This window comes from Saccopteryx bilineata, chromosome 9 (assembly GCF_036850765.1).
Source record: "Saccopteryx bilineata isolate mSacBil1 chromosome 9, mSacBil1_pri_phased_curated, whole genome shotgun sequence".
Lineage (NCBI taxonomy): Eukaryota > Metazoa > Chordata > Mammalia > Chiroptera > Emballonuridae > Saccopteryx > Saccopteryx bilineata.
Window position 1 is genome coordinate 48,994,736 of NC_089498.1, and position 23,780 is coordinate 49,018,515.

General features: G+C 36.5%; 1 protein-coding gene across 1 annotated transcript; it reads right to left on the bottom strand.

Moving 5' to 3' along the window:
• Positions 1 to 1,139: 1,139 nt before the first annotated feature.
• LOC136312768 (gastric triacylglycerol lipase-like) lies at positions 1,140 to 22,202 on the bottom strand. The gene is made up of 10 exons (XM_066242615.1): positions 22,070 to 22,202; positions 16,703 to 16,818; positions 16,017 to 16,134; positions 13,809 to 14,007; positions 12,255 to 12,364; positions 8,196 to 8,332; positions 6,331 to 6,477; positions 5,583 to 5,654; positions 3,967 to 4,038; positions 1,140 to 1,508 (listed from the first exon to the last, which is right to left on the bottom strand). The coding sequence occupies exons 2-10, from the start codon at positions 16,805 to 16,807 to the stop codon at positions 1,272 to 1,274; spliced, it is 1,197 nt and encodes a 398-aa protein (XP_066098712.1). The 5' UTR covers positions 16,808 to 16,818; positions 22,070 to 22,202; the 3' UTR covers positions 1,140 to 1,271.
• Between the last annotated feature and the right edge of the window lie 1,578 nt (positions 22,203 to 23,780).

The following is a 23,780-nucleotide window of genomic DNA, read 5'->3' on the forward strand; positions in this document are numbered from 1 at the left end:
GGTGGAGGGAGGGGAGGGGCACAAAGAAAACCAGATAGAAGGTGACAGAAGACAATTTGACTTTGGGTGAGGGGTATGCAACATAAACAAATGTCAATATAATCTGGAGATGTTTTCTCTGAACATATGTACCCTGATTTATCAATGTCACCACATTAAAATAAATAAATAAAAAAGTGAATGCCTTATTTGAATTCTGATTTAAACAAACTATAAAAAAATTGATGTTTATAAGACAATTAGAAATTTGAACATTGTTTGGATATTTAACAATATTAAGGAAAATTTGATGTGATAATTATGTTGTTATGTTAAAGAAAGAAATCTTATCTTCTAGAAATATTCTGAAAGAGTCTTGGATGAAATATGTAATGTCTCAAATTTGTTCCAAATTAAAACAAGAAATAGGAAGTGGCTAGAGAAATAAATCCTTGATATGGTGACTGTTCAGATTTAGAATTTCATAGGTAAACCTATGTTAATTATAATTTTGGAAGTTGGGGGAGTCATTAGTTTGGGGGAAAGGAGCATCAATTGCTGGGAGTTGCACATTCTGACTTAAACATCAGTGGAAATGCTTACTAGGATGGTGGCAGTGATAAAAATATTTTGATTACTTGGTGTCTCTCTTGTGGCTGAGGTCCAAAGATACGGGGGAAGAATAGCAGTAAGAATGAAGAGCACACCTTTTACTTCCCAATTTCCTGAACCAGGATTGTCTGCTGCTTCCTAACTTACCCTTGCTCCTTTCTTCCTAGGAAGTAAAAGTGAGCTGACTTCAACTGAGGTGATAGCCTAATTTGCCTTTTCATGGAGTTAAACATACAAAAGATCAGGTGATATCCCAACTGTACAGATGGGAAGACTGAGCTTCAGCAACAGTAGACAATAGAAAGCAATTTACTCAACCTCAAGCATGCAGAAGAGGTGTCAATATTCAATCCCAGGACTGTCTTTTGGTGACACTCATGATATATGGGTCATAATCTATTCTGAGTTTAGAGCATAAATTGAATGAAAACCTTGCAAGACAAGTTTCACCTCCCCAGGAATGTGTTCTTTCAAGATTTCTAAATAAATTTTTAAGTGAAAAATTATATATAAAAAATTCATTTAAATTCAAAATGACAACTGCAAAGTTTGGTGATGCTAATATATTTTTAAAGTCAAAATTATAGAAAGAAGCACTTCATGTCAAACATTACAGAAAATCATAGGTGAGAGGAGAAAGTATTTTGGAAAAATAAATGGATAATTCTTCAAATTCAGAACTATTTTCTGTCTTTTTCCATCATAGAAATAATTCCATTGTAAACTTCTTGAGGGGCATCCATGGCCCAGATAAAGTCCAAGTGATTGTAGAAAGGAATCTTTTTGTGGTAAATGAGATTAGGGAGTTTTGGAAGCAAGAGGTCAACATCTTGAGGGTCAGCCAGCCAATCCTGGCCACCGTTCCATACTGCAATTGGCACATTCATGTCTGCTACATTGTAGTTAGGAGGTGTGGGCTAATACAAGAGAAAGAGAACCACAGTTTTCATAGGTGTCTGCACTTCAAACCCCAATACTTATTCCTTGGCAGATTATTCAACATTAACTGGCCTAGATATTTGTTTTTGAGGTATAATTGACATAAAACATTTCAGGTGTACAACATAATGTTTTGATGCATGTATACATTGTGAAATGATTACCACAATAAATCTATTAATAGTTAACATCCTTCACTTTACATAGCTGAAATTTTTTTTTCTTGTGATGAAAATGAGTAAAATTCACTCTCTTGGCAATTTTCAAATATACAATACAGTATTATTAACTATAGTCACATGCTGTACATTACATCCCCAGGATTTATTTATTTTATAACTGGAAGTTTGTAACCTTTCTACCACCTTGCCCACCTTCCACCCCCATTTCTGGCACCCACCAATCTATTCTCTGTAACTATGGGCTCAGTTTTATTGTTTTAGATTCCACAAATAAGTGTGATTATACAATACTTATCTTTCTCTGTCTGACTTATTTCACTTAGTATAATGCCCTCAAATTTCATTCATGTTGTTGCCAATTTTATAACCTGGTTTTATATGTATATTGTTAACAATGATTGCTCAGAGAAAGTCACCTTTATCCACAGAGCAAAGGGGATACAATATAATTTAGATTAGTGCTTCTCAAACTGACTCGTCAAAATGAAAATTCTGGTTCAGTACATCTGGGGGAAGAGCCTAGATTCTGCATTTCCATTGCTGATGCTGCTAGTCCTGGACCATACTTTGAGGAGTGAGGCTTAATACAACAATTCTTACAAATTAAAAATTTATATTTCAACTCCAGCTGAAGGAAATGGACTTGACTAGATTCTAACTGTAATAGATTGTTTCTATGCAAACACTCTTAAGTATGATTTCCTTAAAATGTTCTGAGTCATTTATTTTGACTTTGTATTAACTTACAAGTATAATCAGTCTATACAGATCAATTAGTTCATTTAAGGAGCATTATTTATTAAATACTTACCTGCTTTTACTCAATATTGGTTCAAATTCTGAGAAAACTATCATTGGCCCATTTCCTATTTCTAGAAAATTGCCAATCACACATAGCCTTCATAAAGGCTCATAAAGCAGGACAAGAAAATAAGAGAATCATTGCCAATTTCCCCAGAAATCTCACCTTAGGTAATAGCCAACTTGTCATAACAAAGGATTTTACCACATGTAATTGCCCTTAATTAAGTTACTACTTTATTAGTTAAATATCATCATGAGCTATTATTGGCTCATTGGAGAGAGGATGGATTTGGGATTAAGTTATTCTGGTCCCATTTAACTCCAATGGTGTAATTCTCTGATTGCTGGTGTTAAAGCTCAGTAGAAAGGTAGTTTCAAAGCAAGTCCTTGCTTGAAGGGTTTAAGAAGATGATGGTTTGGGTGAGGAGGATGTGTTTTCAACATATGTTTGATCTGATGGTATTCTGAAAACCTCTTTGAAGACATCAAAGATGTAAAAAAATGGGGGTGAGCATCTTCTCTACACATATGATATTGTGGTGAAAAGACATAAATCCCTTCTAAATATCGAGTCATGGAAACATGAAAATTAGTAGTTTTATTCAGCTACTATTGGATGGAAATATAGGTAAGGAAGAGAGAAGAGAATTACAAAAAAAAAAAAATGTAGGTACTCCCCTGTTCATATCTAGCCAATGATAATCTGACAGTTTACAGAGGGAAGGATTTATCAACATTATCCCATCAAATAATGTCAATAACTTCCTGAATGTGGGTGGAAAGATGAAGAAATTATTGTCTGAATTCATATTGGCCTCAAATAGGGCACATTACAAAGCTTGCGGTTTTTTAGCTACAACAAGTGGGAGAGTGTACAATATATGTCTGCCTATACCACACAGTACCTTCTGCTGAAAAGGTTTCCAGCCTAGACCTGCAAGCACACCATCCTTCTCTTATATCTAGAAATGTGGCTGAATCACTTTTCTGGCTGACAACAAATGCGAGGATATTGTTTAAAAAAACCAGAGATTTCAGTTTTATCTCATGACCAGCTAGTATCATCGGTTTATTATATTTGCTAATAGCACTCCAGAAAGGAGAGAAAGGCATGCCCGGGGTCTGGGATTCAGGGAAGGTATGTCTAATGTGATGAGTGGAGATTAAATTTTAAGTTTCTACATGTAGTGATGTGGTCTTTTAAGGGCAGCTTGAATGAGAACAGCCACTGGAGCATGACAGCACATTGAGAAACTGGGAAACTGGGGTGATGTTTGACATAATGGAGGAATCACATGGAAATAACATCCTAGTCTAGCATTTCCTTAAGGATAGGCCTGGACACCAATATGCCTTTGGAAAATATATGCACACTTACTGTAATTTCATCTATACTTTTTAAAATATTTGTCTCTCAAAATGTGAATGACTTCAACTTTAAGAAGCTTACCTGATTATAGTGCATCATGTTCTGAACCGGGTTACCCCAGTCAAAAGCTTGAAATTTCCCAGAATTAACAGCCTAATGTAGAGAAAATAAGAACACGAGGAAGTATAAACTCTGCTTGCTATGTGAAAAATATTCCAACATTTCCAAGTAGTATAACTTCCAATTAAAACAGTTATTAAAAATTATTTTTTCGTTCATAAAATAAAAACTATTAATTATTCAGGACAATTTTTTATTTTTAGAGAGGGGGGATGGACAGACAGGGACAGACAGATAGGAAGGGAGAGAGATGAGAAGCAGCAACTCATAGTTGCATCACCTTAGTTGTTCATTTATTGCTTTCACATGTGTGCCTTGACTGGGGGCTCCAGAGGAGCCAGTGACCCCTTAGTCAAGCCAGTGACCTTGGGCTTCAAGCCAGCAACATTTGGGCTCAAGCCAGAGACCATGGATCATATATATCTATGGTCTCATGCTCAAGCTGGGGGTCCTGGGGTCAAGCTAGAGACCTCGGGTTTCAAACAAGCGTCCTCAGTGTCCCAGGCCAACACTCTATCTACTGCACCATTGCCTGGTCAGGTGAGGACAATGTACTGATATGAGTTTAAATGCAGCTTTGCAACTCTGGCTGGTTAGATCAGTCATTTAAGAGCGTCTGTACTAAAATGACAAGGCTGAGGGTTCATCCTCAGGCAGGGTACACACAGGAAGCAACCAGTGAATGTACAACTGATTGGAACAACAAACAACAAATGAATGCTTCTCTTACCCCTCTCCTCTTGCTCCCTTCCCCTACCCTTCCTCTCTTTCTCTCTCTGTCTCTAAAATAAATAAATGAATGAATGAATGAATGAATAAATAATAAATAAATAAATAAATAAATAAATAAATAAAATTAAGCCCTGGCTAGAGATGTTGGTTGGTTGGAGCATCAGCCTGGAACACAAAAGTTGCTTGTTTGGGACACATACAGGAGCAGCTTGATGTTTCTGTCTCGCTCTCCCTGCCTCTCTTTCAAAAAAAAAATTGCAGCTTTGTTTTTATAAAAATCATTTATGTCTTTGCTTCCCAGAATAACTGTTTCCACAGTATTTTTATTCACATGGATTGATGGTCATTTTCAGTTGGTATCACATGCTAGAAAAATTCCTCACCAGGAACATTGGACAGAATATTTTAAGAATGTGCTTTTGGTTCAGGCTTTCAAAATAAATTTTCCCTGGCTGGTTGGCTCAGTGGTAGAGCATCGTCCTGGCATAGGAATGTCCTGGGTTTGATTCCTGGTCAGGGCACACAGGAGTAGTGCTCATCTGTTTCTCCATCCCTCCCCCTCTCCTTTCTGTCTGTCTCTCTCTTCCCCTCCCACTGCCAATGCTCCACTGGAGCAAAGTTGGCCCGGGCGCTGAGGATGGCTCTATGGCTTCCACCTCAGGTGCTAGAATGGCTCCAGTTGCAATGAAGCAATGTCCCAAATGGGAAGAGCATCGCCCCCTGGTGGGCATGCTGGTGGATTCAGGTCGGGTGCATGTGGGAGTCTGTCTCTCTGCCTCACTGCTTGTCACTTCAGAAAAATACAAAAAAAAAAATATTTTTTTAAAGCATTTGAGAAATGATACCTGGGCCCAGTGCAGCATATTTTGAACAGAAGTCCCCGCTGGATTATGTGATAGATACACATCCAAGCGACTCTAGAAAGAAAACACACATATGCACACACACTTAGATCTATATTCAGTTTTTCACAACAGCTAAGACATAAGTTTTTCTGTTTTATGGCAACGTTTACTGGAAAGATATGAAAAACACAGGTACCTGTAGCTGTAGAGCTTGCAAAGTACAATTGCATAGACTAACTCTTTTAATTTGTAGCATTCAAAGAGGAGAGCTTATTATGTTCATTCTATAAAAATGGGAATTGGGGCTCAAAGAATTTTACAGAAATATCCAGTGCTACTCAAATAGTAATAGCATGGAGCCAGAGACTTTAATCTAGCTCTTTAGTCTAAATTCTCAGCATTTTACTTTTCTCTATTTAGTGCCAGAGAGCAGTGAGTGAATTGTTCACACACAAACCTCTTGCTTTGCAGAACTATGTGTGTGTGTATACATATAAATGATAGTCATTATACATAGTGAGTTAATTTTTTTCTACATAAAGGGAAAATGGGGTGAAGGAAGGGAATTTGAAGGGGATGAAACTGGGAGCAATGACTTGTGTTTACTTTTGGTCTTATCTGCATATCATGTACACAATTCTGAAGCTACTTCTAGTTCTTATAAAAGAACATTTCTAAGTGATGATGGGGCAAGTAATCAAAAATCTTGCTCCAAATATTCAGAATAGAAATTTCAATGCATACAAACCGTGTTCAAGTTCTTCTGGTCAAATCCACAAATGATGAATAAGGCATTGCTGCACAGGGCACTGAATATCTCACGGGAACATATTTCAGTGGCAAGAAACTGTTCAAAATAGTGGTGTGGGTAGAATATTTTGTTACCAAAAATAACCTAAAAAATAAAAGCATTAGAGGGTTGGAAAAATCAAGCTGCAGAGAAGATTAATTAATTCCTCTAATTTGCTGGTACAGTTGTGAATAGGCTAGTGATATTTTAATATTTTTGTATGTTGTTTTAGGAATTTCAAATAATTTCCACAATAAAGTTGTGGAATGGGCAGGACATATATTAATATTGGGTATTTATTGTTGCATTGAGAATTGTATTGATTGCTGAGAAGAAGTATAAGACACAAAGAGTCACAGTCTAGTTGGGGTAATAAGGGTTATAAAATAAAATCATAAAAGAGCATGTCACAATTAAGTGTCAAGATGTGCGATTTCAACAATAAATTATGAAAAGATCAGAAAGGAAAATGGTGACTCTAAGCCATATTTTCAGCCAAGTCTTCAGAAAGACAATGAGGCTAGGTAGTTAAATAATCTTCTTGGGGAAAATAGACATTTTTTCATCCCCATTTTATACAAGAGAAAACATTAGGCTAATGGCTAATTAGAACTAATTTTAAGTAGAATACTGACCCAAGCCCCAAGCCTCTGACTGAAGGTCTATTGGCTGTTGTTGTTTTGTTTTGTTTTTTAGCACTTTCTACATTGCCTACGGGGAAGTCTAAGTACAAGTAGGAAATGAACAAGTTCTGCATCAATATAGCCAGAATCATCACAAAGTCCTACGCTTTGAATAAAAGCTTTGACCCTATGTAAGAATTAGGATTTAGTCACACATGTTAATTGAGAGTGAAAAAAAATGAGTCATACAAAATCAGACAAGGAAATGGCATCATTACATTGTATAGCTTGAGGCTAACCTGTTCTCTTAAAGGAAAATGTATATGTGTTGGTTTTGGTGTGTGGAAAAAGTAGGTAATTAAGCTTTAGAAAAAAATAAAGATTATTAATTCCCTACCATGTATGGCTACTTAATATTTATAGTATGTTATATTTATGCTACTGCCCTACTGCATCTCTATTTAAAGAGCAAAGAACTCTTAGGAAACCGGTTAGAAAGCCAAGAGTAATTGAAGAGGGGTCTCTAAGTCCTTGGCTCCTTCAAACATTACTTTACTCTTTCTCCTTTTTCCTTCCCTTCTTTCCCTTCCTTTTTTATCCTATTCTTTCTCTTCCTAATTTTCTTCATCCATTTAGTGTCTAGAGTCTTAAAAGTCCAAGATCAAGGGGCCAGCAGGTTCAGTGTCTAGTGAGGACCTGCTTCAGGGTTCACAGATTGTCATCTTTTCACTGTGTCCTCACATGGCAGGAGGGGTGAGAGAGCTCCCTGCTGTCTCTTTCATCAGGACACTCATCTATTCATAAGGGCTCTACCCTTATGATCCAATCACCTCCCAAAGGCCCCACTTCCAAAAATTTTAGTTCTTATTGGACTATTTGGTTTTGTTTTCATTTCCCTTTCCCTGTTCCAGGGGTGAAATCAGCCTTGACATAGCTGTGTGGAGTGCTTGATAAATGAAATATCTATGAGGCATTGCTAACCTCTTGAAAGTTATCAAGAATAAAGAAATATACAGGGATCTCATAAGCTATAGTAGGGATTCAAACATGGCCAGTCCTATTCGAGGAATAATAGAGTAAGGATACAATTCTATTCTGGATGTAAACATGATTGTTCACCAGGTGTTTTTGTTTCTTTCCCTCCCTTTGAAATCCATGGACAATTTAATCTCTTACATTCAGTTAAAAAGAATCACATACCTTGAAGAGGAATGGAGGAATAATTGCAAGTTTGTTTAAAGGGCTTGTGACGTACTTCACAGTAGCAACTGGAGCTAATGCGTAAAAGGTTTTGATTCTCTTAGCCAGTTTGGGATTAGTAGAAAAGGCAATAAAACCTGAAACAGAACAACAAGGAATGGGTCAAGTGTGTGTGTGTGTGTGTGTGTGTGAGAGAGAGATCTGAGGAAATCTGAGAAACTGACCATCTCCGCTTGTTCAAAGTAATCAGATTTTAATATTTTTTTAGTATTTTTAAAAGATTTTATTTATTCATTTTAGAGAGAAGAGCAAGAGAAAGGGAGAGAAAGAGAGAGAGAGAGAGAAAGAGAGAGAGAGAGAGAGAGAGAGAGAGCTGGAGAGAAGTAGGGGAGGAGCAGGAAGCATCAACTCCCATATGTGCCTTGACCAGGCAAGCCTGAAGTTTCGAATGGCAACCTCAGCGTTCCAGGTCGACACTTTGTCCACTATGCCACCACAGGTCAGGCATATTTTAGTATTTTTAAATATTTGTTTTATTTTCATAGATTCTGTATGAGTACATGAAGGTAGAACTTTTAAAAAGTTATAATAAAATCTTATCTGACTTTAGAAATAGGTCAACTTTAGAATAATTATAGGATGACAAAAAGTTATTTATACTCTATACATAAGATTTGATATATTTAAATTCATTTCATCAAATGAGATAATTAAGTTTTAAAATGAATAGGTTTGACTTGACCTGATATAAAGCATTGACCTGGAATGCTGAGGTCACCAGTTCGAAACCCTAAGCTTGCCTGGTCTAGGCATATATGGGAGTTGATGCTTCCTGCTTCTCCCCCCTTTCTCTCTCTCTCTCTCTCTCTCTCTCTCTCTCTCTCTCTCTTTCTTTCCTCTATACAATGAATAAAATAAAATAAAATAAAATAAAATGAGTAGCTTGCATAAGCAGAAAGTTTAAAAGTATAAGTTTGAAATTTGACTAAATAAGATTCAAATACTGGCTCTGTGGTTTATTAGCCTTGTGACTGGACAAGTCACCCAAACTCTAAGAGCCTCAGTTTCCTCAGATGAAATAAGAGGGTAATAATGAGTATTTCATTAGGTTGTATAGGAACTAAACAGGGTGAATCATGTACTTACCAGGATATTTGGCACATAATAAATGCTTGTCAAGTGAGTTGCTAAGATAATTCAAACATCTACACACACTAAATATACTCAGCCTTTTCCATAATTAATTGGTTTATGAACAGTAACATAGTAGTATAATAGAATATAATCAAATAGTTTTAAAGTTATATTTCATACAGTCAGATTACATAGGAAAATCTTTTTCCACCATTAATAATGGCACATTGATAAGACTCAAGAAGGGCCTGAAAAAAAACTCTCCAGTTTATACAACAGCCTCTTTTATATAAGATATAGCCTGATTCTATTAGAGAAAGAATGGTTTCTCCAGGAGCACTAAGTTTATTAAAGAATTCTTTGTCTAGTTGCCTAACTCTTTAGATTATAGCTGCATATCACCCAGAGTAAGTAAGAATCACACAGGAGAAGCCTCAGTAGGTCTATGCACTGTCAGGACAGGTGACTTCTCAGGTGCTTGTTCAATATAAACTTAATCCTATTTTAGACACAATTCTAACAAGGATACAATCTAACTTCCCACCACATAGAATTGAGAAGATATAAATTTAAAGGCAGATAAACTTATAGAAATTTACAAGTATGATGAAAGCAAGGACAAATTGTCCACAAGTGAGAAAGAAAAATGGATGTGTTCAAAATTCAAATAACTAGAAAGAGTGGTAGGTTGGAATCATTTGGTGATTGGTAGGACAGCAATTCTACTCATCTAAATGATTCTAAGAAAAATTTTGTATTACATCTCAATGCAATAATTTCATTAGTCTAGATCATTGAGAAAAAGTTAAATTCTGTTCAGAATATTCCATTTAAAAAGTCAGGGGAGTGTGTCATAAATTCAAGCAGATTTCCATCCAAAATGGTTAAATTTTATGTAGTTTTGGAAATTAAAGGAATAAATCTTAGTAATCCGGGAAATTTCCCTTTTTTTCATAAAGGATTTTGAGTCAATTGTTTACCCTGTCATTGTTGCTATGATGCATTGCCCGGATCCTCCTTCAAGTCTAAGGCAGTTATTCAACCCCAGCTGCAGGGTAGGTGGTGAGTTCTCTCTGATTTTGCTTTTTTCGCAAGGAGAACTCAAGGTTAGGCTCCCTTCTGGGCAGCCTTGCATTTGATGACTTGTCAACAGTGTGAGTAAAAAGGCCCAGCAACCTCACCCCGCTCAAGAACAGCCATGTGTACAGACTTGGTTGAGGCCTTTTTGCTTCTGTCTCTCTGCCTATTGCTGTGCTTTTGCCCTTTCCTTTAAGAGTGACTCTTTAAAAAACACGCTGTGCACTAATCTTCATCCCCTTGTGAACACGACCTGTTATGTAATAATAAGGACATTAAGAATCTCTATCTCACTGACATTTGCCTCTGCCTAAATTTTTATAGGTGAGATCCAGGCTTTAAGACAATCTAGCAGTAAGAAGAGAATTTTCACCACCAATTTTATCTACTTCCTTGTATATATATATGTGTGTGTGTGTCCTTATATGGACATTCTGACTGCTTAGAATTTTAATAGAAAATGAAGTAATCAGCTGACAGTGAGAATCAGCAAAACAAACAAAAAAGCACATGCCTTTATTCCTCCTATATGATGCCTCATTTCCCACTTGTGCTTCCACCCTACTTCTTTTACCACTGATGGCTTGACCCCTCCACTTGAGTATCCAATAGCATGTCTAAAATTGAGCTCCTGCTCTCCCTGGATACATCAGTTCTTCTCGCAGTTTTCTTCATCTTGGTTAATGGCATCTCCATTGCTCCAGGTGCTCAGGCCGCAGATCTTGGCATCATCCTTGACTCCTCTCTTTCTCTTATATCCATATCCCATATGTAAGCAAATCCTGTTGGTTCCACTATTAAAATATATTTTAAAATATAGACCCAGAGCCTAACTACATATCATTTCCTCCCCAGCTACCTGTACCTTCTCGTCTATGTCACTATCATCTCTCACATGGGTCTTCTAACTGGTTTCTCTGCTCCAACCTTTGTTTCCTGTCAGTAACTGAAGGGATCCTGTTAATGGGATCACATTACTACTAATTCTGTAGAGGATCAATAGGTCAGATCATGTAACTTCTCTATTCAAAATTCTTCCTTAATTTTCCTTTTCTTTTAGAGTGAAAGATAAAATTCTTACAATAGCCAAAAAGCCCTAACAGTCTGCTTTCCTCAGTCCCTTCTCGATCATATCTCTCTCTCTGTCTCATTCGTTCAACCTGATTCATCTACACAGTGAATACCTTCATTGCCACTTCCTGAACATGTTACATGTACTACAGCCTCAGACCATTTGGAATGTCAGTAGGCAATGCACATGGCTTACTCCTTACACTCCTTCATGTCTTCACTTAGAGAGTGGCTGATGCTGTTCCCTATCTAAAATTGCTGTGTACCCCTCTGATGCTTTCTAATATCCTTCCTTTATTTACTTGTCTTTCCATAGCATTACCATTATCTGAGTTTACATCTGACTTTTTAATCTTTGTTATTTTTTGTGCCCCCTCCCACTAGAGTATAAGTAGTAAGAAGACAAAAGTTTTAATTAATCTATTTTCTTTATTACTGTATTCTTAGGGCATCTTGTAGATGCTCTATTAATGTGGTTGAATGAATAGAATCAGTTCAGTCCAGAGGCTGTGTGGTGCTACGTTTCAGGGCATGGGCTTGGGAATCAGAGTACCTGGGCTGGTAAACGTTATTTGGAATAACGTTACCTTGCACAATTTATTTACCCCCTCTTTTGTTTTCCCATGTATACAATAGGAGTAATAATTGTTCCTATATCATTGGGTTGTCGACATTACATTATATAATGAATGGAAAGCAATTAGCATAATGGTCAACATAATATCTGGAAAGGGGTCCATATGAATTAAGCTACCTGTTTCAACTGCTTTTACCTACCAATGGTGGTGCCCTGGGAGTGGCCAACGTAGTGTAGCTTTTCCTGTCCAGTTTTCTGTAAAATCAAGTCAATTGTGGCTGGGAGGTCATATTTAGCCATTTCATCAAAGCTGCAAGAAGAAAGGACAAAATAAAACAACATATTTTCTTGCTATAGTTTCTAAAAGTCTCCCTTTGAGAAATTGAAAACTAGAGTCTCTAAGTATCGCTGCTCATAGACCATTAGTGAGTACCAGATGCTGTTTGGGGTAGCTTCTTATAAACAGTTGACATGAAGCACAGCATTAAAGTCACAATTTAATCAAACAAGATAATATCTGTAGCTGGAGGTTATTTCTATACCTTAGACAATGTCAAATTTAAAAGTCATTTGTATGCAGTATTCTACTGCTATTTAATATGAACTATATCCTTCTCTATTTTATTCTTCACCAATCAGCCAGAATGATATTTTGAAAATGAAAACAAGATTATGCCACTCCCTTGTTTAAAACTTTTCAGTGACTTTTCATCAGATTTAGAATGAGCTCCAAGGCCTTTACCATGGTCTACAATAGTCTTGGCCTCCTGGGACCTTGATGGCATCTCTAGTCCCCTCTCATGTCAATCTCCCACTTCCTCACTACAGCCAGGACACATGGGCTTCCTTTCAGCTCCTAGAACTTTCAGCCTTTTGGTGCCGCAGCACCACCAACCAAATTGTCTTTGGTTCTCCACTTCCATTAGCAATTTTCAGGATAGTGTTAGAAAACCTTTGATAACATCTTCATGGTGTTCAACCCATCCTCAATATAAATATTGACTCAGATTGCTGTTCTCGAACCCTTTACTGGGTTTAACAGCCTCTTGAATCCATAGGGATGTTTCTTTTTGAATCTACTTGGGGTATAAAATTTTCTTGTTTCAGTCATTTTGCTCATTTCATTTGGAAAAGCAATTCAAGGAATTCTCTAATACTGGGTAATGAGTCCACAAAATGTTTGGAGAAAAAGCTACCTTTGTGATGAGGTGTATGAAAAAATTCAAGAAAGGATTAGGGGGCCCTGGCCGGTTGGCTCAGCGGTGGAGCGTCGGCCTGGCGTACGGGGGACCCGGGTTCGATTCCCGGCCGGGCACATGGGAGAGGCGCCCATTTGCTTCTCCACCCCACCCCCTCCTTCCTCTCTGTCTCTCTCTTCCCCTCCCGCAGCCAAGGCTCTATTGGAGCAAGGATGGCCCGGGCGCTGGGGATGGCTCCTTGGCCTCTGCCCCGGGCGCTGGAGCTGCTCTGGTTGTGGCAGAGCGACCCCCCCCAGGGGCGGAGCGTCGCCCCCGGTGGGCATGCCGGGTGGATCCCGGTCGGGTACATGCGGGAGTCTGTCTGACTGTCTCTCCCCGTTTCCAGCTTCAGAAAAAAAAAAAAAAAGAAAGGATTAAGGGATAAATGACTCCCTTCTCTTCTTACTTGAAGTATAATATGTTAAACTAGGACTGAGTTGGAAGAGGTAAACACCCACGCTTTTAAAACTCAATATTTATTTTTAAGTGTCCATTGTTAATTGTTCCCCTCTTTACCTGAAAGCCCAGAATTCAACAGAGTCTGGTGAATAGTATATATTTCTCCTGGCCCAGGTGTTTCCCCTGCTGTTCCCCAGCCACACGTCATAACCAGCATCTGCCAGAAGGAAGGCCAGGCTGTTGTTGGGCAGGTTGGAAATCCAATTTGTGGCTGATGTGAGCAAACCATGCTGCAAAAACACGACAGGTCTCTGGCCTAAAGAAAAAAAAAATTAAAACATTTATAAATCATTCTTTTTTAAAATTTATTTTAGAGAGGTGGGAGGGGGAATGGGTAAGAGAGAGAGAGAGAGAGAGAGAGAGAGCAGGGGGAGGAGCAGGGAGCATCAACTCCCATATGTGCCTTGACCAGGTAAGACCAGGGTTTTGAACCGGCGACCTCAGTGTTTCAGGTCGAGGCTTCATCCACTGTGCCACCACGGGTCAGGCTTAAATCATTCTTTAGTCTAAGATAAATATAAATATAGAAGCAGGCTTTTACATTACTAGCATTACATCATTTGCTTGATTGAGTTGAATATTCTTGAATAATATCTTACCTTAATTTTGGTGATGGTTTTTCAGATGACAAAAAACTTAACAAATATATACTTTATTTAAAATTTTTATTATTAGCCTGACCAGGCAGTAGCACAGTGGATAGCACATTGGACTGGGATGTAGAGGACCCAGGTTCAAAACTCAAGGTTGTGGGCTTGAATGTGGGCCTACCAGCTTAAGCACATGGTTGCTGGTGAACGTGGGATCATAGACATGACCCCATGGTCACTGGTTTGAGCCCAATATTGCTGGCTTGAGCAAGGGGTCACTTGGTTTGCTGTAGCCCCCCGGTCACGGCACATATGAGGAAGTAATCAATGAACAACTAAGATGCCGCAACGAAAAATTGATGCTTCTTATCTCGCTCCCTTTCTGTCTGTCTTTCCCTATCTGTCCCTCTCGCTGTCTCTATCAAAAAATAAATAAAAAATAAAATTTTCATTATTAAATTTAATGGGGTGAAATTGGTTAATAAGAGCATATAGATTTCAATTGTACATCTTTATGATACATGATCTGTACATTGTGTTGTGTGCCCATCACCTGAAGTCAAACTATCTTCTGTCACCATGCATTTGCCCCCCTTTATCTTCTACCACCCTCCAACCTTCTCCCTCTGGTAACCAGTATACTATTGTCTCTGTTCTTGTGTCTCAGTTTCTATCCCACCTGTGAATGAAATCATAATTCTCAGTTTTTTCTGACTGACTTATTTCATTTAATATAATATTCTCAAGGTCCATCCAGTTTGTCACAGGTAGCATATTCCATCTTTTTTTAAATTTTTATTTATTGATTTTAGAAAGAGGAGAGAGAGAGAAAGAAGGGGAGAGAGGAGCAGGTAGTGTCAACTCATAGTAGTTGATTCTCAAATGTGCCTTGACTGGGCAAGCCCAGGATTTCAAACTGAAGACCTCAGAGTTCCAGGTTGATGTTGTTTTATCCACTGTGCCACCTCTGGTTAGGCAACTTTCATCTTTTCTTATGACCGAGTACCACATCTTCTTTATCCAACCATCTATGGAAGGACACTTTGGTTGTCTCCATGCCTTGGCCACCATGAATAATGCACTTTAAATATTGTATGCCAATTATGTCTCTAAAAACTATTGAAAAATTATATTTAAAAAAAAATTCAGCATGATGTTAGTTTGTTGTCTTGCTTAATTTTACTTTTTATACTGTACAATGTTTTCTACAATGAGAAAAAGATACATTTTTAATAGTAGCAAAAATGACTTTGATTTCCTTAGGAAATGAGCTTTGAATTGCCTCCCTTTTCTCCCCTCCACAACACACATCTTAGCTAACTCTTTCTGATTTTCTAGGCTGATCTTAGTTATATTTCCGAGAGCAAACTTTCCTTGACTTCTCCTAGTTAGGTGTCTTTGTCAGGAAATCTAGTTTATCCTGTGCAGAGTTCTAGCATTGCTCTGATCACATATTATTATAATTATTTGCTTATCTATCTTATTTGCTTGATGGTGATCTCCTTGAAGACTGGAGATGAGAAAATCATTGTTCCTTTCCAGAATGAACAAAATGTTTTTAAGTCTTTTGAAAAAAAAAAAGAGGAAAAAGGAAAGAAAAAGATTAATAAAGAGGTGAAGAGGGCAGAGGGGAGAAAGGAAGAGGGAAATAGGAAGGAAGGGAAGAAGGTTATACCTCTATTCTCTGAATTTTTCTTTCCATGAGGGATTCTGTAGATTTCAAGAACATAACCATCTTCAGTCACGACTTCATATTCTTCACTTGGGTATCCCCAATAGGAAATCATCTGACTCTAATAAGGAAAACCCAAAACTTTTTTTGTTGACTTCTTAAATGCATCTAGTAAGTAGATAGTTATATTTAATTGTGTATGTAAAAGCTTATATCACTATAGTTCTTCTTTTTCTTTTTCTTTTTTAGTGAGTGGAGGGGAGGCAGAGAAACAGACTCCTGCATACATCCCGACCAGGATCCACCAGGCAAGTCCACTAGGGGGGCCTGCTCTGTCCATCTGGAGCTGTTGCTCAATTGCTTTGCAACCAAACTTTTTTTTTTTTTTTTTTTTTTTTTTTTTTTTGGCGCCTGATGTGGAGGCATGGAGCCATCTCAATACTGAGGCCAACTAACTTAAGCCAATCAAGCCATGGCTGTGGGAGGAAAAGAGAAAGAAAGTGGTGAGGGGGAGGTGAGGTGGAAGCAGATCGTCACTTCTGTGTGCCCTGACGGGGAATCAGACCAGGACATCCGTATGCCGGCCAATGCTCTACCTCTGAACCAACTGGCCAGGGCCAAATCCACTATAATTCTAAATCATGGTAATTTCTTGGTGTTTTAGGTTTTGTTTTTCTCTAGTAACTTACAATATTCATAGTCACTTCAGGGCTTTCAGGATTTAATTTTCCAAAGAAACCTTGTGTCGTTCCAAGTGCCGATATCAAATTTGCCACTATTAATAATAACCACATTTTGGACCAGTCTGAAATAGAAGAATATTTCATGCCATGGTTAATCTATTACACTTTCATAATACTCTTTTTGATAACAATTTATACAGAAATGTTTAGGTTTTAGTATACAGAGTGGACTAAAAAGTTTACAATTATTCATATAGAAAATAATACAATAATAAATAAACAATAATATAAGAATAAACTCTGTGTTTTGTGTACTCAAACTGTAAATCTACTTTTGCCCAACCCTGTATTCTGTTGAGTAAAAACTTGGGAGATGTGGAGGTGAACACAGGCATTTTAATGCTTAACATGTTTTAACTGTTTGATTCCTTTTGCTTAAGAACATTTCCCAACTGGTTTTGAAGTGATCTTGAACAAAACTTAATTGATAAAAATTTCTTGTAATTGTCTGGCATAATATTATATTCTTATTATGCCTTATGTTTAAGGCTTTTGTCAATTTATTTTGAGAGTCCAACATTGGGGAGTGAGGCATTATGCGGGTAGTTGGTTCTTCTCAGTTCAATATCAGTATAATCCTATCATGATGGTTTTAATATTATTTATAATAGTCACTCCATAAATATTTATCAATCTGAGGTAATTATGTGGATTTAAAAACTACTTCCACCTTCTTAAAATGCTAACATAACTAGATTAACATGTGAATATAATTTTAAAGATACTTTAAAAAATATTTTATTTATTCATTTTAGAGAGGAGAGAGCGATAGAGAAAGAAGGGGGGAGGAGCAGAAAGCATCAACTCCCATATGTGTCTTCACCAGGCAAGCCCAGGGTTTTTAATCGGTGACTCAGTGTTCCAGGTCGATGCTTTATCCACTGCATTACCAAAGGTCAGGCTTTTTTTTTTTTAAAGAAGACATTTTTTCTTTTTTTAGTGTTTATTTATTGATTTTAGTGAGAGAGGAAGGGAGAGAAAGAGAGATAGGAACATTAATCTGATCCTGTATGAGCCCTGACTGGGGACCTAAATGGCAACGTCTGCAGTTCTGCATGATTCTCTAACCAACTAATCTGTCCAGCCAGGGCTAAATATGATTTTAGGAAAGTTCTGCTCTTTAATTTTTTGCTGTGATGTTTCCTAATTGAAATTACTTAGGTAAGCCTTGATGTATAAATTGACATTGTATTGGATGGTAAAATATATTTTTTCATAAATGTTTAGCAACTAAAAGAAAAATTGATATCATGATTTGAAAATAACTCTAGCAATTTTTCAATTCAACTCACTCATATTTTATAGGTAAAAAAAATAGCAACCTATTGTAAAGATGATTTAAGGGTAATTTCAAATAGACTGGTTTAGTACTATTGTTTAAATGATTAATCATTCACATAATTGTTGTATCAAAATTGACAGGCTATTTTAAAAAGCCAAAAACTATATGCTCCACCCTCCATAAAATATCTGCAACTCTTATGACAAAAGATTAATTTCTGTAATATCTAATTAGCTTTTAAAAATAAGTAAGAAAAAGACCAACAGCAATAGAAATTGGTATAGTATGTGAAAAAGCTTTTCATGGAAATAAAAGTGTCCTAAAACCTTAAGACTTAAAATTTTTGCAAATATTTTCAATTTCATTTATTATTACTAAAATATAAATTAAAACTATAATGTTACAAAAATGTTCACCTATCAAATAAAGTTTGATAAATCAAAGTTAGATAAAATAGACACTTAAAGGTTGTTTATGAAAATATAAATTTTTGCAAGGCCTTTCAAGAAGAATGTGGTAATACTTATAAAAATTTACAAAATAGTTATGAAAATTTTATATACATATCCCTTCCATTTCACATTTAGAAACTTAACCTCAAATATAATTACAAATGTGTATAACTTATGTAATAGGGTGTTCATTACAGTATTGTTTATAATAGGGAAGATTGAGAATTTAAATGCCTATCAATAGAAGACATAATTTTATAAATTATTTTGCAACTATACTACAGAATGCCATGCACCTTGTTTAAAAGAAAACAGTGAAGTAGATCTGTATGTGAGTATATGAAAAGTTATCCCAGTGGATTGTAAAAGCAAGGTACAGAATACAGTATATTTAATACATATAGTATAGTAGACATGGTACCATTTATGAAAATAAGAATGTATCATTTAAAAATAAAACACAGGGCTCTGGCGGTTGGCTCAGTGGTAGAGCATCAGCCTGGCGTGCAGGAGTCCTGGTTCGATTTCCTGCCAGGGCACACAAGAGAAGCACCCATCTGCGTCTCCACACCTCCCCCTCTCCTTCCTCTCTGTCTCTCTCTTCCCCTCCCGCAGCCAGGGCTTCATTCATTGGAGCAAAGTTGGCCCAGGTGCTGAGGATGGCTCTATGGCCTTTGCCTCAGGCGCTAGAATGGCTCTGGTTGCAACAGAGCAACGCCCCAGATGGGCAGAGCATTGCCCCCTGGTGGGCGTGCTGGGTGGATCCCGGTCAGGCACATGCGGGAGTCTGTCTGACTGCCTCCCTATTTCCAACTTCAGAAAAATACAAAACAAAAAAAACAAAAAAAACCACACCAAAATTAGACCTTTTGTAGTTGTAAAGCAATATAGGTCAAGAGATCAGCCAGAAAATGTGCTTGCTATGAAGTAAATAAAATGTTTTACATTGAAAGTAGCCTAACTGATGAGCCTACTAGAGCTAATCCTTCATAAAAACTTATTTGTGAACATGTAGTCTTTGGGGCAAATGGTCAGCGTTTTTTCTTAGACAATAACTAGGAATTTCACATACAATCAAATTCAGTAGAAATGTACTAGTGTTCCTTTCAATTTTTACATTATAATTAAAATTACAACTTATAAGCTTTTCCCCCCACTCAACTTTTTTGATCTTGTGATGGCAATTATTTCTTGTTTCTCAGCACAGAGAGTATTTGACATTTGATGCAGAACACCTAAACTTCCTTCTACATTATTTTTTAAATTGTTTAATTTTATTTATTTATTTTTTGTGAGGGAGATAGAGAGAGGGGAGACAGACAGGAACAAACAGATGACAGAAAGGGAGAGAGATGAGGAGCAGCAACTGGCAGTTGCGGCACTTTGGTTATTCATCGACTGCTTTCTCATATGTGCTGTGATGGGGGGTGGGAGGGGGCTCCAGCTCAGCCAGCGACTTTGGGCTCAAGTCAGAGACCTTGGGCTTCAAGTCAGCCATTTTTGGGGTCAAGCCGCATGAAGTCATGTCTATGATCCCACACTCAAGCCGGTGACCCTGTGCTCAAGCTGGTGAGCCCCCACGCTCAAGCCCATAACTTTGGGGTTTTGAACCTGGGTCCTCAGCATCCCAGGCCTACACTCTATACACTGTTCCACTACTTAGTCAGGCTAAACTTTCTTCTATGTTATAATCACCAACAGTAAGTTTGAGAATCTTCAGATATTAAGCTGATGAAAAAAGATTCAAAGGAGAAGATACTTGTCCTCAAATTTTTGAAGGAAGGCCATTTGGAGGACTGTTTTCAATCAATTTATTTTTATTGTACCAGAAATCAATAATTTAATATGTATTTATTAAGAAACTACTGCATACTGAAAGCAATATTTCAGGTCACATGAGGAAAGATTTTAATTCTATATAATGAAGACTTGTAAGATTCAGATTATTGGATTCAAGTGAGATTCTTTGAAAAGCAACTTCTCAGTTTCTGATGATATTTCAACAGAGGCAGTATAAAAATTTGTCATAATTCATGAAGAACACTTAGCATAGTGACTTACAGTAAAACGCAATTAAAACCCTCAATACCTAAATCTGACCTTCAGTCTAATAGTTTGTCCACCTGTTTAGTCTAGGATTATATTTAATAAAATCTCTTTAAAATGAATTTTAAATTAAAACATGTCTTTACAATGATATTTTAGAAAGGGACAAACTAATATATAAAGACCAACCAACAGTGTTTTAACATTCAAGCCAGAAGGCTTTGATCAAATATTTCAGGAATCTATAATTTCATACCATCCATTGCCTCCACTAAGTAATTTGTTACCATAAAGTGATGATATTTAACCAATGGTTTGAGTCATATACATGCACCCAAAAATGTTCAGGGCGGAATAAATGTTCTCAAAATACCTAATGGCAAATTCTGGGATAATAGCAGTAACTAACATTGACAGAGTGATCACTATGTGCTGAGCAGTGTTCAACATGTTACATGTGTAAGCAAGTTACCTTCTCTAAATGGTTTCCTCTTTGATAAAATAGAGCGAGTAATAGTGCATGTCCTGAAGTTATTATGAGAATTCATTAAGATAACAAAAGTAAACTTTTTAACAGGATATTATGCATTTAGTAAACCTTGTATAAATACAGTTATTATTAGTATTATTACATTTAATTCTCTTGCTAACCCTATGAGGTAAATAGCATTATATTTCCCATTTTACAGATGAGCATGCTAAGGTTTATAGAGGATTTTCCCAAACAGTATGTAGAAAGCCCCTGAGCCCATATTTGAGACTAAATCATCTGTCTCTAAAGACTTTGTTCTTCTCCATTATAATGTTTCTAAGGATGTGCTAGGCCAGCATCTATAAGGAACTATCTGGACATCTGCATGGAGAGTTACATAATCTGATCTAAACCTATTTTGAAAGGGTTATAATTTGAAGATGTATATTAGTATCCTACGAAGTTTAACAACAGCATTCATTATAGTTAATTCAATAACAGTTTATTTGCATGAATTTGAATTATCCAATATAACATATCAATACAGCCAGTTCATATGACACTAGAGGACTGATCTACTGCTTCTCAAAAGGAAGAAGGAAGGATACAAGATATTCACAGTAGACATTTATTACACAAATGCTGAATTAATAAACAAATTTTTCAACTAGTAATGAAGAATTTCATATAGCTCTGACTGGAAAGCTCAGTTAGTTAGAACATTGTCCCAAAATGCTAAGGTTGCTGGTTTGATCCCCAGTCAGCGCACATATTGGAAAACAACTGATGAATGCACAACTGACTGGAATAACAAATGAATGCCTCTCTCTCTCTTCCTCTATCTCTCGAAAATCAAACGATATAAAAGAATTGTAATTATATATAAAAATAAAAGAAAAAATAAATCAAATCTCAGAAGAACAAACCTTAATTTAGATCGATACATTACATAGATGAATATGCAACAAATATCTAGGCTTTTAAAAAATGCACAGTTGGGTTAAAGAGAAAAGAATCTAATAATTCAAATCTCAATTTTTCTCAGCAGAGGTTGTACTCACAGTCTCCTCAGAAGTAGGATTAGATTTCTCTGAATGTTTAGTGTTTTGGTTAATCTTGCAATTACTTCTTATATAAGAAAGCCTCAACAATAGCCAGAATTATTCACGCACTGATTACATTGACATGTCTTTAATATCTCAAACCATCTCATCGTAAAAGGACAAACCTAAAAATCAAATACTGCATTCAATTTACATAGTATTTAGTTCTTACATTTAACTTTTAACAATCACAAATATTGGCCAAAGGAGGTATGATGATTAAAAATTATTTAGAACACATTAAAAATGATTCTTGATAGCTTAAACATATAAAACTATTGAACCAGAGGTATAATGCAAATTATTATGTAGTATGGCTTAGATAAAGGGACTTAAGGTTTAAAAAAGGCTTCCTTTTGTTTTTTAAAAATACAGTGCATAAACTTTTCTACTGGGTGGTTAGATAACCACCTGCAAATAAAAGTAATCAGCAAGGAATAGTGTTTTATTATGGTCTTTAACTAGGGTCTCTAATCCTGCAGATAATAGTCTAACTACTATACAAAACCCAACCCTGTTCTTTAAAAGCATGTGGGTGGTGTCCTTTTTTATATAAAATCATTTGTTGAAGTTTGAACAATGTGACTGTGTTTAAAAGTGAGTTATGCTATTAAAACATTTATATTTTAAAACATAATTAATCCTTAACAACCACCATGAGAAAATTTGTAACTCATAGTGAGAAAAAAAGATAATCATATTTTGACTTGTTAAAAGTTTGCAATGTAATTTTAGAAATCATCATTTTTATTAAAAACCTACCAGAAATAGTAAAAAAAAATTGTTAAAAAAACAAAATGGTAAGTTATAAATAACTTTCCACCAAGCATCACAATACAACTGAAATTGCATTGTTTCAATAAACTAGGAAAAAATTTAAAGTATATCAAACACTATGTGTATTTACATATTTTTATGTTAGTAATATCTTACCTTCACTCAACTCTGATTGATTTTTATCAACAATAACATTTTTGAAAGAAAAAAGATGGTGATGCATTCATAAAGATCAACATGAAAAGAGAGAGTTTTGCTAGCTTTCTTTTTTTTTTTAAATAAATTTTTATTAATGGTAATGAGATGACATTAATAAATCAGGGTACATATATTCAAAGAAAACATGTCTAGGTTATTTTGTCATTAAATTATGTTGCGTACCCCTCGCCCAAAGTCAGATTGTCCTCCGCCACCCTCTATCTAGTTCTCTGTGCCCCTCCCCCTCCCCCTAACTCTCTCCCTCCCTCCCATGTCCTCCCTCCCCCCACCCCTGGTAACCACCACACTCTTGTCCATGTCTCTTAGTCTCATTTTTCTGTTCCACCAATGTATGGAATCATGTAGTTCTTGTTTTTTTCTGATTTACTTATTTCACTCCTTATAATGTTATCAAGATCCCACCATTTTGCTGTAAATGATCTGATGTCATCATTTCTTATGGCTGAGTAGTATTCCATAGTGTATATATGCCACATCTTATTTATCCAGTCTTCTATTGAAGGGCTTTTTGGTTGTTTCCATGTCTTGGCCACTGTGAACAGTGCTGCAATGAACATGGGGCTACATGTGTCTTCACGTATCAATGTTTCTGAGGTTTTGGGGTATATACCCAGTAGAGGGATTGCTGGGTCATAAGGTAGTTCTATTTTTTGCTAGCTTTATTAATGCAATT

Bases quoted from the DNA above. Each gene is read 5' to 3' on its own strand.
- LOC136312768 (XM_066242615.1), bottom strand. From the start codon at position 16,807: ATGTGGTTATTATTAATAGTGGCAAATTTGATATCGGCACTTGGAACG. The intron at 14,008-16,016 runs GTATAACCTTCT...TTTTTTCTTTAG, and splicing joins GAAAAATTCAGAGAATAGAG to GCCAGAGACCTGTCGTGTTT. The intron at 8,333-12,254 runs GTAGGTAAAAGC...GTTCTGTTTCAG, and splicing joins CTCCCAGGGCACCACCATTG to GTTTTATTGCCTTTTCTACT.